Source organism: Neopsephotus bourkii, unplaced genomic scaffold (assembly GCF_033783945.1).
Source record: "Neopsephotus bourkii isolate Nb327-2 ecotype Australia unplaced genomic scaffold, CSIRO-AGI_Nbou_v1 NB_1787, whole genome shotgun sequence".
Classification (NCBI taxonomy): Eukaryota; Metazoa; Chordata; class Aves; order Psittaciformes; family Psittacidae; genus Neopsephotus; species Neopsephotus bourkii.
The window spans coordinates 1295626-1309887 of record NW_026902261.1 but is presented as its reverse complement, the minus strand read 5'-3'; the positions used below and the strand labels follow the sequence as shown (position 1 = coordinate 1309887).

Here is a 14262-nt window from a genome sequence, read left to right as displayed (position 1 = left end):
GCCTGGTGCTGAGTCACAGTCTGGGCTTAAACCATGACACCTATAAGCACCACAGGACAGTACAAACCAGATCCATAAATGAGCAAGAGCATCACATGGTTGGTTGGTTCAGCTACAGTGTTTGGTGTTGAGGGAAAATGAAGAGCATCATGTAAATCTGTGGCTGCAATATACAAAGTATTCTGTGTGACAAACAACCATGGCCTTAAAGAAAAATAAATGGAAGAGAAAGAAATGAAAAATATCAAAGATGCTGCTATGGAAAAGGCATGCCTGCAGTGTAAGAAGGTACAACCACATCTGCTAACCTTGTCTAAACATGTCTCCACTGGTCAGTAACTTCGCTGGCGCTTTGGGACACCTCTAGAAAAACCTGCACCAAGCTGGCATATGAAGCATGAAGCAGTGTAAAATGTGGGATGAATGATGAACACATCTCTTGCAAAAAGCAGTTCTGATGTTAAAAGCCATGGCAGAAGAAGACAAAGCCCAGGTGTTGCAAAGGCCACATAGAAGACTTTTGTGGGGGAGGAGTTTAACAGTTCAACTGTCAGACTGACATCCAAAATGTGTAAAAGTGCAATCTTACAAGTCCTTGCAACAAAGACACTCAGTATTAATGATGTTGACAAACCTTTTGTTCTCACTAATCATACGCTTGGCTCTCTTTTGGCTGTGCACTGAGCTTCAACATTTCATGGTCAATAAATTGCACTTGACTTTCCGCTCTTGTGCATTACCTAGCTCACTATCTCTGGCTAGAGATCACGTAACTGTAAGCAAAAATATTCCTGAGTTTCTGCACAGTACGTTTTCTTAATCCTTTGAATCTTAAGTCTTTTTCATCCAAATGCTGTCCCCCTTCATTTCAAAGCAATGTAGTTCCAGTCTTACGTGAGACAGCGATCTACAATGATATCATTACTGCTTAATTTCAATTCTTCCCTTCTCCTGTAACAAACACACCTCTCCTTGGTTCAGTTTGACAGAGACAACAGGAGATGCCTCAGGGTGACAGACAGGCATTATTATCAGCAGCTCGTGTATTTATGGCTGTATTTTCTTTTGCACATTTCACCAACCAGAACAATCTTTCCCCAGTTAAAGGCTATGTGTACAAACAGAACCCACAGTAAACTTTACTACAAGAAAATAAAAACTAGATCCAGGAAGAAGGAGCCAACCCACATTTTCTTTGTATCAATTTTTTTTTCCCATATATTATAAAATTATAGTTTTAATAAAGAAGTAGAAAAATAGGAAATTACTTGGAAAGTGCTTTCAAAGTACAAGTTCTTCCACAAAAGGCATTATCCAAACTACTACATATAAATTATTCCAATATTCAGCGAACTACTGAGATGGTCCCAATCAATACTGAACATGGAGGTTGTAAAAAAAAAAAAACAAAACCCAAAAAACCCCAAAACAAAACAAAAGTATATTTTTACTAAAATGCCTGTCTCAAACTAGGGGAAGTCACATCTCAGTTACCATTCTGGAATCCAGCTTCACTCGTGTCAGTATCATGTTCCTTAGGAAAGGGAAAAGGAGAAAAAAAATCATTAACAATAGGGTAGAAACTGATCTGATTTTTGACTAAATTAGACTATTTGAGAAACTGAATACTTGTTAGTACAAACGGATGACCTGTTGATATGCTCCAAATTTTGAAGCATCAAACTTACTAAGAATTATTTCTGCACACAGTAGCACCTGTGAGTAACACTGCTGGTTTTGCATCCACACTATAGCACTAGGGAGCGCTGTGATCATTCATGAGGGCACACTGCTTTTACTCCATGCACCACTGATGAACTGTATTTAGCTGAAATTACCAAAACTACACTTGCATGTCTTAATCCTCCAATTAAAATAAATGAGAGAATTAATAAACTGAGCACCACACATTCTGCACAGATCAACAGTCCACACTTCACTGGTCTAATTTATTGTACAATAAACATCTTAACACCTCAGTGTACCTCTTACCTGTGAGAAGCATAGCTGCTACAAAGATGCATCAGCCCAGGGCTGATACTATCAACTATTCACCTGTGATGCTGTTATTGAAAATACCTGGTTCAGTTTCTTAAACTCAACCACTTGGAAAAAGACGTGCTCCAGGATATGCTTGGCATCTTGCTTCTCCTTTGGGAGTTTACTTGTTACTCCTAAGATATCACCACATTTTCGTACATAAAACTCCAGGTCATCATCAGTACCTAAACAAGCATCCCAGAGAAGAAGGCAGTTGAATATCACACATCTCTGTATTAACTGAGGAAAAGCTTAATACAAATCTCTGTTTGGTGTTGGCATTCTGGGATGTTAAGTTCTATAACTAAGGTGAGTGGACTAGCCATGACGTACTCCATCAGTACTACTCCAGCTAGTACCTTCTCATCTTGTTTAGACTTCAGGTGTATTTAGAATAATCTTCACGTTTTAACTTCAAAGCATAAAAATTATAATCAGCAAGTGTGCACAGCAATTCATGCATGATATGGGAAACAGCATCCAGAGGCATAATAAAATGTCGTGTAAGAAACAAAGTAAAAAGGCATGGTACATAAACTCCTATTAGCAATTTCCAAGACCTTCCAATTTCACAGTTCAGAATGATAGTAGTGGATTTTCACAAACGAGGCTCATGGTTTAAAATCAGATATAAAAATTTTTCCCCCAAAATTTGGACTTTCTATAGAAATGTATAAACAATCAGTCTTTCTGCTTACATTTGTTTGTAATCTCTGCAAGACGAGCTTTTTCAGAAGAAAACGTTTCATCCAAGTCAAACAGTTCCAGAGGGGGAGGAGGCAATTCTCTGAAAGCAGGTGGAAAAACCTTGAAGAGAGGAATTCACATGGTTTATTGCCACTTAGATTTAGACTTAGATTGGACTTAAGAAACCTTCTGTAAAGTCAAATGCAACCCCAAAGCCCACAGTACAAAGGGACCCCTCTTTAAAAATTCCATTTATAACTTGTAAAAATAACTGATTATTCCAAAATAGTCACAAGTATGCCAGAGTCATCACCCAGCATCACAACTAGACATACTACATTGGCAGTTTGTTTCCAGTTTCGCTCCATGAGACCCAGGTGATGGCTGAGGGAGGTGGGGTGCTAGGCTCATTGTAACACCTCAGTCTGGAAACATACGTCACATTTACTCTGGTAAGAGTATTTTCTTTTGCATGAATCACCACATATGCCACAAGGCTGGATGAGGCTTTGAGCAACCTGGTCTAATGGAAGATCTCCCTGCCCCTTGGAAGGGGTTGGAACAGGATAAGCTTTAAGGTCCTATCCAACCCAAACCATTCTACGAGTCCATGAAGGTGGTCTTGTGTTTTTTAATGGCAGCACATGAGGCTAGTTAAACCCCTGCAGCTACAAGGATCTCAGTGATTACCTTCCTCAGTTGCCACGGTAAGGAAGAACAGAGCCATGATGGCAAAACTCAAAAGGCACTTGTTTTCCCAAGTAAGTCTGACACTGCCATAGCTCATGGTGTTGTTGCCAGCCCAAATCTCTGCTGGTAAAAGTTTGGCCAGCCCTTGCCGTAAAAGACCAGCACTCCACTTTTTACCTCCCCAGAGGATCTGGAGATGGAAGAAGAGTGGGACAGCCTGGCTCCTTCCTTGGCAGCAGCTAGCACAACTTATACCACCACTGCCTTCTGAACTACAATGTTTTTTTCTCACAGCAAAGGCTGAACCAGCACCTCACAAAACTGGAAGAAGCTGAAGGCATTCTGCTGTGGTACCAGGTGTTACATTTTCAAGCTCTGTTGATAAAATTAGTGGAAATAAGTGCTCTTCCCTAACTTCCCTAAAATAATCGTCCTGCAATGTATTCAACTCCAAAAGGATTATTTATTACTACAGCATTTCTCACTATTTGGGTTTTGGTTTGGGTTTTTTTGGGGGGAGGGACTGTTGTTTTTTATGTTGGGGTGTTTTTTTTGGGGGGGGGGGTTGGTTCTTTTTGTTTTTTTTGTGTGTGTGTCTGTGGTTTGTTTTTTTTTTTGTTTTTTTTTTTTTAAGAACTATGTATACGACATATGAAACAAGCGTTCTCCATGGCTGTATTAGCCAGTAGGTTACTCACAGCTGGCTGGAGGACAGGTAGAGGAGTCTCAAATTGAGGCTGAATGAGTTGGAGAGGTTCATGTTTCACATTCAGCTGTTCATAAGCTCTGCAGCACAGAAAAAGACCAAATGGGAGAGAAGAAATTACAACATCTGTTTCCACTTTCAGGCTAGAGAGATGCAGTCTCTATGACATTATGCACAGTCATAGTATAATACCTCAGGAATACCTGATTTTAGAAGGACCCCAGAGAACTTACACATGAGTAATAACTGACTTCTACAGCAAGCAAATTAGTTAAAATTACGACAAAGAGTAAAGATAAGTTGATATGTAAGATGATGAAAAATAAATGTACTGCACCTCTGTAGTTAAAACAAGTTTAAATAGAGGCATCAGGACAAAGGGATCCCTTTGAAAAAGAGCAGACATGGGACTTCAAAAAGACTTTTCAGGAATTCCACTAGCAAAAACTATCTAAAAATGATACAGGATCAGAAGATCTCACTATGAGCTCACGTCTAGTGAAAATACAAAAAATACAAAGAAGAAACAGTGTCCACAACAGAGTGGAATTTAATGGAATCTGTTTTAAGGCTGCTGCTAATGTGTTCATACATGAGCTGGGCAACAAAGGATTTAGGATGGACAAAGCTGCCAGCAATACAGACCTGGTAAAACAGTAGCAGTCTTAGGACACAATTATTGGAAAATGCAATTCAATAAATACCAAGTAATTAAAAAATGGAAAAATAATCAGCTCTTGGTTATCACTCCAGAGAGTGCTCAACATCACTGCAGATAATTCTCTAAAATATCAGTTCAGTTCACTAAATCAGCAGTAGTCAGAAAAAAGGAATAAACAATGTCAGAAACTACAGCTAAGACAAGAAGCAAGAGAAAATATCACTGTCACACTTGTACAATCAATCTTCTGGTACATCCATATTCAGAATGCTGCCTAGAGCTCAGTCCCGTCTGCTTTTAAGCACAAACAGAAAATGCATAATATGGGATGGAAAAGGAAAGGAACACGAATGGAAAGGAAAGGAAATCACAGCTGCTGACTTGATAACTGAAGGAAGGGCAGTTGTATCCATCTGATAAAGGGACATATCAAACAGCTTTGTGAAGTCTCTTGGGTTTTCATCTCCTTCCTGCAGACAGACTCGCAGCTGCTCAGACAGTGCGGCTGTATCTGGGAGCATGGTATAGTCTGAAATCTGAAAACACACATACAGATACACACACTTATGGTTTAAAAAGTCCAACCCATTTACATACTCTCTCTCTAGTTTATCTCTCACCTGAAGTCTCATTTAGAAATAATTATTTCACTTTTCACCAGGTAGGACCCTTTGCAGCACAGCTTATTAGACTAGGAATCTGCACAAATATTCTCTCAGCTGTAAAGCTACTTGCCACAGGGTCACTGTTAATTCTTTGGGATTAAAAGAAACAGCTCACTAGTCACCTGTGCAAGACTGTTGTTCTTTTTATGCATATAGAGGATACAATTTTATCGCATATTATATTTCCAAATAAGAATAGTGTTTGCATATGTCAGTTATAAAAACCCCAACAAAACCAACTAAAATTGCCAACAGGTTGATCCCTATCCATACACAGAAAATCTGCCTTCACTTCATGCACCTACATCTTGTTGGAGGGCTCAGAGAAAAGACTTCCACAAATGAAATCTCGTAAAGAATAGCAACCTTTGATCTTGAATAAAGGGTCTGCAACAACAGCCACCATGCAGCTGTGAACCATTTTCTGCTAATACACAGTTTGTGAAAACTGGTGCTGCTACGTCCTTATGATAGATCTCTTACCTCAGGATCCTCCTTATTCATCTGGTTCAAATGGATATCTGATGTTGTCAGCCATTGGAAAAGCACATCCTGGAGAAGGGCAAAACTTAATTAATTTCAGGAGGGTCCAAGTAATCTTATATTATGCTTAAACATTCATATTAAATCCATTCCATAACATACTATGAAAAAGAGCGAAAAAAAGGGTACTACTCCAAAGAGTATTTATGGAGAAAATAAGAACTTTATTTGTATTTACATATGGAAGCAACGAGTCATGGCAATGAGCACCCTCTGTACAAGGTGCACACTTTCAGAAACACCTCAGCAGGAAACTCCCCTTCTTACACAGCAGATAGCATATGCCACTTTGGAAAGCGCATTACAACCTTCAGGTATCAGGAGCCATATATGTAAAGGTTTATTATTAATCAGTGGCCATAAGGAAGTGCTAAAGAAGCTAAGAAAAAGCAGTAAACAAAAAACTCCAACAAACTACTTCAATATTAATAACTAAAGAGGCGAACAGAAGTAGGAAAAACTTTTCAAAGTCCTGTAAAATAAATAAGAAACTCCATTTTAAAAGCTTCTTCCTGTTGTGCTGTGACAACCTCCTCAGGATGTTAGTACTGGGTTAGAATCTCCATACTGAATCCATTTCAAAGCTGTCTTGCTCTAACATGAAGCTTGTGAGGGAGCCTGTTTTTTTTGTTTTTTTTTTTTTTTTTGGGGGGGGGGTGTTGGTGTTGGGGTTTTTTTTAAGAAAACCTTACAGGAAAAAACAAAACAAACAAACTCCCATACTCAGACCAACCAAAACAAACAAACAAACTAACAAACAAGAAAACCTTACCATAATCTTCCCATTTTCTTCTTTATCTAAATATTGATCACTGAACATGTGGGAAGAGCCCAGCGCTGCCATCTTTCCACCCTGATTCTATCAACAAAGAATACAATATAGCAAAAAATCCTTCCAGATCTCAGTTTTGGGAAAACTGTTAATGCTGTCTAATTAGAAAGTGATTTAAAGAAACAAAGAAATAGGAAATCTTGGAATAAGTAGAGGCGAAAGCAGTTTCAAACTTGGCAAGCTCACAGGACCATGACACAGCAGCATTCTAAGTGTTTATGCTGTTATTAAAAATACTGATCTGCATTATTTAAGAGTAGACAGATAACTGACCGAGTCTTAAGAAGATACTCATGAGACATCTTTGAAATTCTTCTCTAAGATTACTCTTAATCCTTTCAGGAAGACATACACAAGAAACCGTAAGTTTTCAAGAGGACAAGGAACCCTGCAATGCTCCTGTGACTATGAAACTCATCACATGATATAACCATACATACTGCTGTAACAAATTTGAAGATACCTGAAACAAAGCTCCAGTTTGTTCAAAAAATGTTTGATGTTTTGTACTCCTTGTTTTGCAAGGTTTTAACCCAAGCTCTACATGCCTTACCCACGATAGCACTTTCAGTTGCTATTCTTTACTGGATCTCTTTTTCATTCCGAGATCTTGTTTTCCTTCTACCAAGTTTCTCTGCTCTGCCTGAGAACTTCTGTCTCTGCCTTCATCTTCTACCCTTGTGCCTAAAATTTCCTTGAGGCAGAAAGGAAAAATGATGCCACCTATTTGACATTCATGTCACAGTACTAGATCAAAGGAAGAACACTTCAGTAATCAATTCATGAACTACACATTATATAGATTTCACTTGCAGCATAATGTGGTTGTTACAATTCTTTTAAGAAAGCACACCCCTTCATACCCATCAGGTGAAGCACATGACGCCCCACATAAACAGGCACAGTCTTGAAATAAGAACGTCAACCAGCAAGGCTATAATCCCGGTAGAGTTCTCATACAGAATCATGGAATGGTTTGGGTTGGAATGGACCTTAAATATTATTCAGTTCCAATCCCCTGCCATGGGCAGCAGCACCTTCCACTGGACCAGCCTGCCCAAAACCCTATTCAGCCTGGCTTTGAACCCATCCAATCTGTCCAAATCCCATCCAACCTGGCCTTGAGTTAAGGCTTTGCAGAACTTAGATGACTTATCTTGCAAAAAGACAATTTCATCATTAATGCACATAATCTCAGATTACCATGGGTTCGAGCCCATTGGGTCTATGTACAAATACTGTGTGCGTGGAGGAATTTTATTATATCTTACTCTGCCGGCTGCAGACAAAATGCAAACAGTAAGTGTACTTGTACATTCACTTCATGCTGCTGTATTGTATTTGCTTTATGGACTTTATTCAGCCACAACATGGGGGGCATGAACTTGGGCATCCTTAGATGCCCAATAAAGATATTAAAAAAACATAGTAGTGTTAGAAACTAATCTACATAGTAGAAAATGTGTTCATGTGTTTACCTGTGTCAACAATATTAATCCTTTGTTTGCACTTACTAACTACTACTAGATTTATGGTTGGGTTTATAAGTTATTAGTGCTGGATGGGTTACACTACATACATCTACTGTTTCCAAGGTGACAGTCCTCTTCCTTAACACAATATGGTGTATTGATGAAACTAATTATAATCTTACTTAATAAATGACCACTAGAGGAGTGGGAAAAACAAACCCAAATTTCAAAGAAGAACTAAAAATATCCATCTATCAACCAAAGAATATAATCTTTGCTGACTATCAAATTATCCTCTGAACCCTATGCAAAGAAGTTTACCATAAAAGAAGACAGGCTCATCAGGAGTTTGCAGATACATCAAAACCAGAATCATAGAATCAGATGGATGGAAAAGACCTTTTAAGATCATCAAGTCCAACTGTTCTCCAGCACTGCCAAGGCCACCACTAACCCATATCACTGAGGGCCTCATCTACACAGTTTGTGAACACTTCCAGGGATGGTGACTCCACCACTTCCCTGGGCAGCCTGTTCCAATGCCTGAGCACCCTTCTGGGGAAGGAATTGTTCCTCATCTCCATCTAAACCTCCCCTGGCACAGCTTGAGGCCGTTTCCTCTTGTCCTGTCACTTGCTCCCTGGGAGCAGAGACCAGCCCCTCCTGGTTCCATCCTCCTGCCAGGCGGCTGTAGAGAGCAGTAAGGTCCCCCCCCGAGCCTTCTCTTCTCCAGACTAAACTCCCCCAAGTCCTCATCACACCTGTGCTCCAGACCCTTCACCAGTTCCATTGCCCTTCTCTGGCCCTGCTCCAGAACCTCAGTGTCTGTCTAGCAGTGAGGGGCCTAGAGCTGAACACAGGATTCTGCATGTGGCCTCACCAGTGCCCAGTGCAGGGGGACAATCACTGCCCTGGTCCTGCTGGCCACACTTACGCTGATACAGGCCAGGATACTGTTGGCCTTCTTGGCTACCTGGTCACACTGCAGGCTCATGTTCAGCCAGCAAGAACTCGGTCTGTAAGTACTTTGAGAAGACACACTAACAATTTCTGTGGGGGGTAGGAGAATGCATGCTTTGTTACATGTAGAATCATACCTCATGCTGATAGAAAGCAAGAATAGGCCTGTTGAGTGGGAAGCAGACAGATCCTGTTGACAGAATAGCCACTGCTGGCTTCATCACATTCAGTGTGGCACCAAATGGATACACAAAAGTGAGAGCTCTGCAGAAAATACAGGAACTCTGTAAGTATCTGCATGGATCAGGTAGGCATAAAACTCAGTCTGTCTGCCTGAAGTACACACTGTAACTGTGGGTTAGCGCTGGAATGTCAATGCCTTCCAAGAATTACATCATTATAATGACATTTCAGTCTCTTCTACAGGTTTTTCCAGGTTGATGATTTGTCTTCAGTAAGGAAAAAAGAACACTCTTGATTTCTGCTAGCACACTCTTGTACCTGAGGGATATTTAACTCACACATGAATATATATTCTGGAACAAAAAAAAAAAAAAAAAAAAAAAAAAAAACAACCAACAAAACAAAACAAAAAACCCAAAAAGGTTTTACATTTACATTTTTCCTTGTAGTCAACCACATGGTCATTTATTAGTTGTAGGAAATAACCAGAAATGAAGAATACAAACATTTACAGTTACAGAAAAGCTGTATTCTTCTCAATGCCTTTTCTCTCCTCTGTAGCACAAAGGGATGGAAAACTAGAAACTGCAAGAAATATTTATCTTACCCTGGCTTAAGCCTCTTCAAAAACACGCAGGTCTGCTCATGCCTGTAGCCAGAGCACCCCATCTTGAGAGGTTACTCATATTTACATTGTTTAATCAAATTCAACTCCACAGAATAGGGACAAAAAGATCCGGCTGAGATAGTAATAATTCCCTTCAAAACCTAACACTCCTGCTCCTTTGCTGGTTATCAAGAGCTACTAAACAGATCTTCCTTTCCAGATAAAGCCTTGAGGAGCAAGAACCTGAGAGAGAAATGCATTGGAAAACCTCAACACAAGCACAATATACTCCTGCTAGGTTAAAACTGGGTAATTCTGAGTTATTCACAGTATTTTCTCATCAGCTTTCTCAAGGGAAAACACTTACTGTGAGTCACGTCCGCTTCCATCTTCATCTGTTGTCTCAAGCACTGTTTTTCTTGCAGATTCACTGATTCCCCTACAAGATATTGAAAAGCAAAACTTACTGAAAACAATAAGAATTGTAAGAGCTTAAAGATTTATATACCCCAAATATTTACCTATTCAAAACTCCATCAGAGATTAGTGCTTCTTTTGGGTGGTGGTACTTGTAATATACATTTCGTACTACAGCATCTTGAAGAAAGAAAAACATTAAGAAATTTACATCTTAGCTGATCAGTGGGCTAGATACAGCAATGAAACATGAGTTTAGCTCTTGGATTTCCTGAGCGTTTGCTTCTAACACCAGAAAGTTGACATGTAGCTCCCAAAAGGACACAAATCAGCCTTCACTACTGTTTCCTTTTGGACATCCAGATTTGCAAGTCATCCAGTATCTGCAAGTTCAAATAAAAATATGAAAAATAAGCACATCTCCTGCATCTTCTGCAAAGCAGAAGAGGCAAAAGGATTCAGTAAAGAGTATGCATCAAGTATCCAGCAGTGTGCTGGAACTAAATGATCTTGAAGGTCCCTTCTAACCCAAACCACTCTATGATTCTAAGTTAATTCCTTTTTTATACATCTTTCAAAAGCATGAATCAAACACTGTTGATGCAAAAAAGGCTTAGTCTAGAAATGCCACCAAAGACCCTGAAAATACTTTATGTACACTGAGATACAGTTGCTTTGTTTGGGTATTTTTCCATACTGGCAGTGGGAAAACTCATGAATGGCATTCTATTGGTCTCCTAAAGAAAAGGGCCACTGTTTTTTCAGTGTGAGCAATTCAATCCAATAAAACACATGGAAAAATATTTGAAATGAAAGGCTTTTTATCCAAGAAATGTCACTAGAATTAATTTTTGTTAGTAAATATCATTAAATCTACAACTAGAGCAAAGGAAGGGAAATGGCTACATTATTAAGGCATTCTGCCCATGGAAAGCCCTCCGTGTGCTCCAATATTACACTGCCACATATATCTAGATTTCAAGAAAAAAAATTTTAGACCAACAGGAAATTTGTGAGAGGGAACTGCTTGGCTTACATCTACAAAGGCTGAACCTGCTCTTTAGATTTTGCTGAGGACAGATGAACAAGAGCTATCAGTGAGCCCCATTACCATTATTGAAAACAATCCCATACTCTTCTAGCAGGAAGTTAATATTTGTGCCATATCGGGACTCGCCACCTTCTCTCAGCATCACCAGGATGGCTCCACCATCCTCCAGGAATTTCTTCAGAACGGAAAACTGGAAAACAACAAAGAACAAACATGTGAAAAGCTACACAAAAGACTGCAGAAAGTTATAAGGAGAGGAGGGAAGGTGAATGATTCTGCCCATCTGCAATTCACTTATCCTGTGAGAAATTCATATTTCAACTGGTGTAAATTCATTTAAAGCAGTACACTGCAAATTCTTCTGGGTTGTTCTTTCTATTTTGCATTAAGCAAATCTTAAAACATACTTAATTTGCAGACAACTACTGACTTCTTACCTCAGCAGCACTGAACTTTTCTCTTGGGCCTGCTGTAATCCACAGTTTTACCCCAAACAATTTCTCAGATGTGATCTCATCTTTTAAGCTGTGAATAAAGACATGTGTTATTCTTGGATCTAATCCTGGACTGCAACTTTTCTGTCTTTATACAGTTGTTGTTTTTAAAGGACTGCCAAACACAAAGCAAATAATTTCAGTCACTCTGCACCTTTTTTTAAAGTTAACAAGCAAAACCAATCCTTACAAATTTCAACCCACTAAAAGGTAAAGTTCCTTTAACAAGGTACGGTGGCAGATCCAGTACTGGCATAAACTGCCAAATCTGCTATTAAACCTGCCACCTAATGAGCTTCCTCTTACTCTTATTTTTTAACTTTTGCTCTGGGCACATTTTGTAGTGGACGGATAGGCAATATCATATGTACAAGGGCTGCTGTTTTTGTCTCAAAACCCTAAATCAAGATAGGCTCAAAACCTGTATCAGAAGTTGCAGCCTTATAATTTACACTCCATCTCTTCCACAGATCATAGAATCCCAGCCTGGTTTGGGTTGGAAGGGACCTTAAAGCTCCTCCAGTCCCAACCCCTGCCACAGGCAGCGACCCCTTCCACTGGAGCAGCTTGCTCCAAGCCCCTGTGTCCAACCTGGCCTTGAGCACTGCCAGGGATGGGGCAGCCACAGCTTCTTTGGGCACCCTGTGCCAGCGCCTCAGCACCCTCACAGGGAAGAGCTTCTGCCTAAGAGCTCAGCTCAGTCTCCCCTCGGGCAGGTTCAAGCCATTCCCCTTGGCCTGTCCCTACAGGCCCTTGTCCCAAGCCCCTCTCCAGCTTTCCTGCAGCCCCTTTAGGCACTGGAGCTGCTCTAAGGTCTCCCCTTCAGGAGCCTTCTCTTCTCCAGGCTGCCCCAGCCCAGCTCTCTCAGCCTGGCTCCAGAGCAGAGCTGCTCCAGCCCTCGCAGCATCTCCATGGCCTCCTCTGGCCTCGCTCCAGCAGCTCCAGGTCCCTCTTGTGCTGCTGCCCCAGAGCTGGATCAGGGCTGCACGGGGGTCTCCCCAGAGCACAGTAGAGGGGCGGGATCCCCTCCCTGAGCTGCTGCCCACACTCTGGGGGTGCAGCCCAGAACAGGGGGGGGCGCTTCTAGGCTCAAGCGCACAGTGAACTCGTACGAGTGGGGAACTCGTAACTGACCAACGCCCTCAAGTCCTCCTCAGGGCGGCTCCATCCAGTGTTCCCCAGCGTGTGTCTGTGCTTGGGACTGATCCAACTCAGTGGCAGGACCAGATACGATAGCTGGGAGCTCCAACGTCATCTATGCACAAGGTAATTGCAGCTAATGCCACAGAGCGCAACCACTGCAAAAACCGATCTTTGCTTATGATGACTATTCCCAGAAACTATTCGGGCATCCAAAAAGGATCACATTCGTCTTGGGATCTCTGCCGGTAAACCAGGGCTGTGGGGGTGCAGCCCGTCATCTGAGCTGGTCACGACACTGCCCCTCACCTCTGAACCTTCCAGTCACCGCGAAGCCTTTTCCGCAGGGATTTGTAGCCGCTGGCGAGAGTGAAAGCCTCCCCTTTGGACGCATTGAAGACGATGGCGTTCCGGAGGCCCCCCTCCATGTGGTGACCTGGGGCTGCCACAGGGTGCACCGAAGGACGGCAGCTCCGGCCACGTGAAGCGAAGTGAACCGAACCGAACCGAACCGAACCCTGACGCAGGCAGCGCGCTCACGGAGCACCCCCAACCGCCGCGCTCCACCTGGCAACGCGGGGCAGCGGAGGCGCATGCGCCGAGTGCATCACCCCGAACGCGGGAGCGCTGCGACGGATTGCTCCATTCCGCGGCAGGGAGGGGGGCCGGGGCGGTACCACTGCGGCAGGCTGGGAGGGAAGCGGGCCTCCCGTCACCGCCCCACTGGGCCGGGCACTTGTCCCAGGTGCCCCCGGCTTCTCGTTGCCGTCAGACTGAGCCCGCCTGCAGGCAGCGCCGAGCGTTGGCCGCTGAGCGCTTGGGGCCAGCTCCCGACCAGCCGGTCCCTGGCAGCCGCGCAGAGGCAGTCCCTATCCCCTCAAGCAGCTGCACCCTTCAGCAGCAAGCTGCTGGGCCACAGGACCAGCCAAACCCAGTGCTGAGTGCCTGAAATGGGGATACTTCAGGTATTTAAGCTGAACAAGGCCCAGTGACTCCGCGTGCAGGCACGGTGAGGCTACATCCGCGCTACAGCACAGCGGGAAAGCCACCGCTGCCCTCAGCCCTCCCTTACAGGCGGGCAGTGGAAGGACAGGCAGGTGTGCGCTTTAATATA

At 42.3% G+C, this 14262-nt stretch overlaps 1 protein-coding gene across 3 annotated transcripts; it reads right to left on the bottom strand.

Annotated features, from left to right (window-relative positions):
• Window positions 1-1115: 1115 nt before the first annotated feature.
• On the bottom strand, window positions 1116-13639 carry IFT52 (intraflagellar transport 52). 3 transcript variants are annotated; one of them, XM_061380081.1, is made up of 13 exons: window positions 13458-13639; window positions 11952-12039; window positions 11575-11704; window positions 10568-10643; window positions 10414-10485; window positions 9394-9520; window positions 6765-6851; window positions 5933-6001; window positions 5166-5320; window positions 4116-4203; window positions 2739-2847; window positions 2080-2225; window positions 1116-1534 (listed from the first exon to the last, which is right to left on the bottom strand). In XM_061380081.1, exons 1-13 carry the CDS (start codon window positions 13574-13576, stop codon window positions 1487-1489), a joined length of 1314 nt encoding a protein of 437 aa, XP_061236065.1. In that variant the 5' UTR covers window positions 13577-13639; the 3' UTR covers window positions 1116-1486. The 3 variants fall into 3 exon arrangements, with proteins under 3 accessions (XP_061236065.1, XP_061236066.1, XP_061236067.1); XM_061380082.1 differs by lacking the exon at window positions 2080-2225; XM_061380083.1 differs by lacking the exon at window positions 11952-12039 and having other exon boundaries at window positions 13458-13584.
• Between the last annotated feature and the right edge of the window lie 623 nt (window positions 13640-14262).

What these genes read in the sequence shown, in the direction of transcription:
- IFT52 (XM_061380081.1), bottom strand. Translation starts at nt 13,576, where the DNA reads ATGGAGGGGGGCCTCCGGAACGCCATCGTCTTCAATGCGTCCAAAGGG. An exon ending in TACCTGTCCTCCAGCCAGCT is followed by an intron (nt 2,848 to 4,115) that starts GTGAGTAACCTA and finishes CCTCTCTTCAAG; the next exon opens with GTTTTTCCACCTGCTTTCAG. An exon ending in TGCAGAGATTACAAACAAAT is followed by an intron (nt 2,226 to 2,738) that starts GTAAGCAGAAAG and finishes ATGCTTGTTTAG; the next exon opens with GTACTGATGATGACCTGGAG.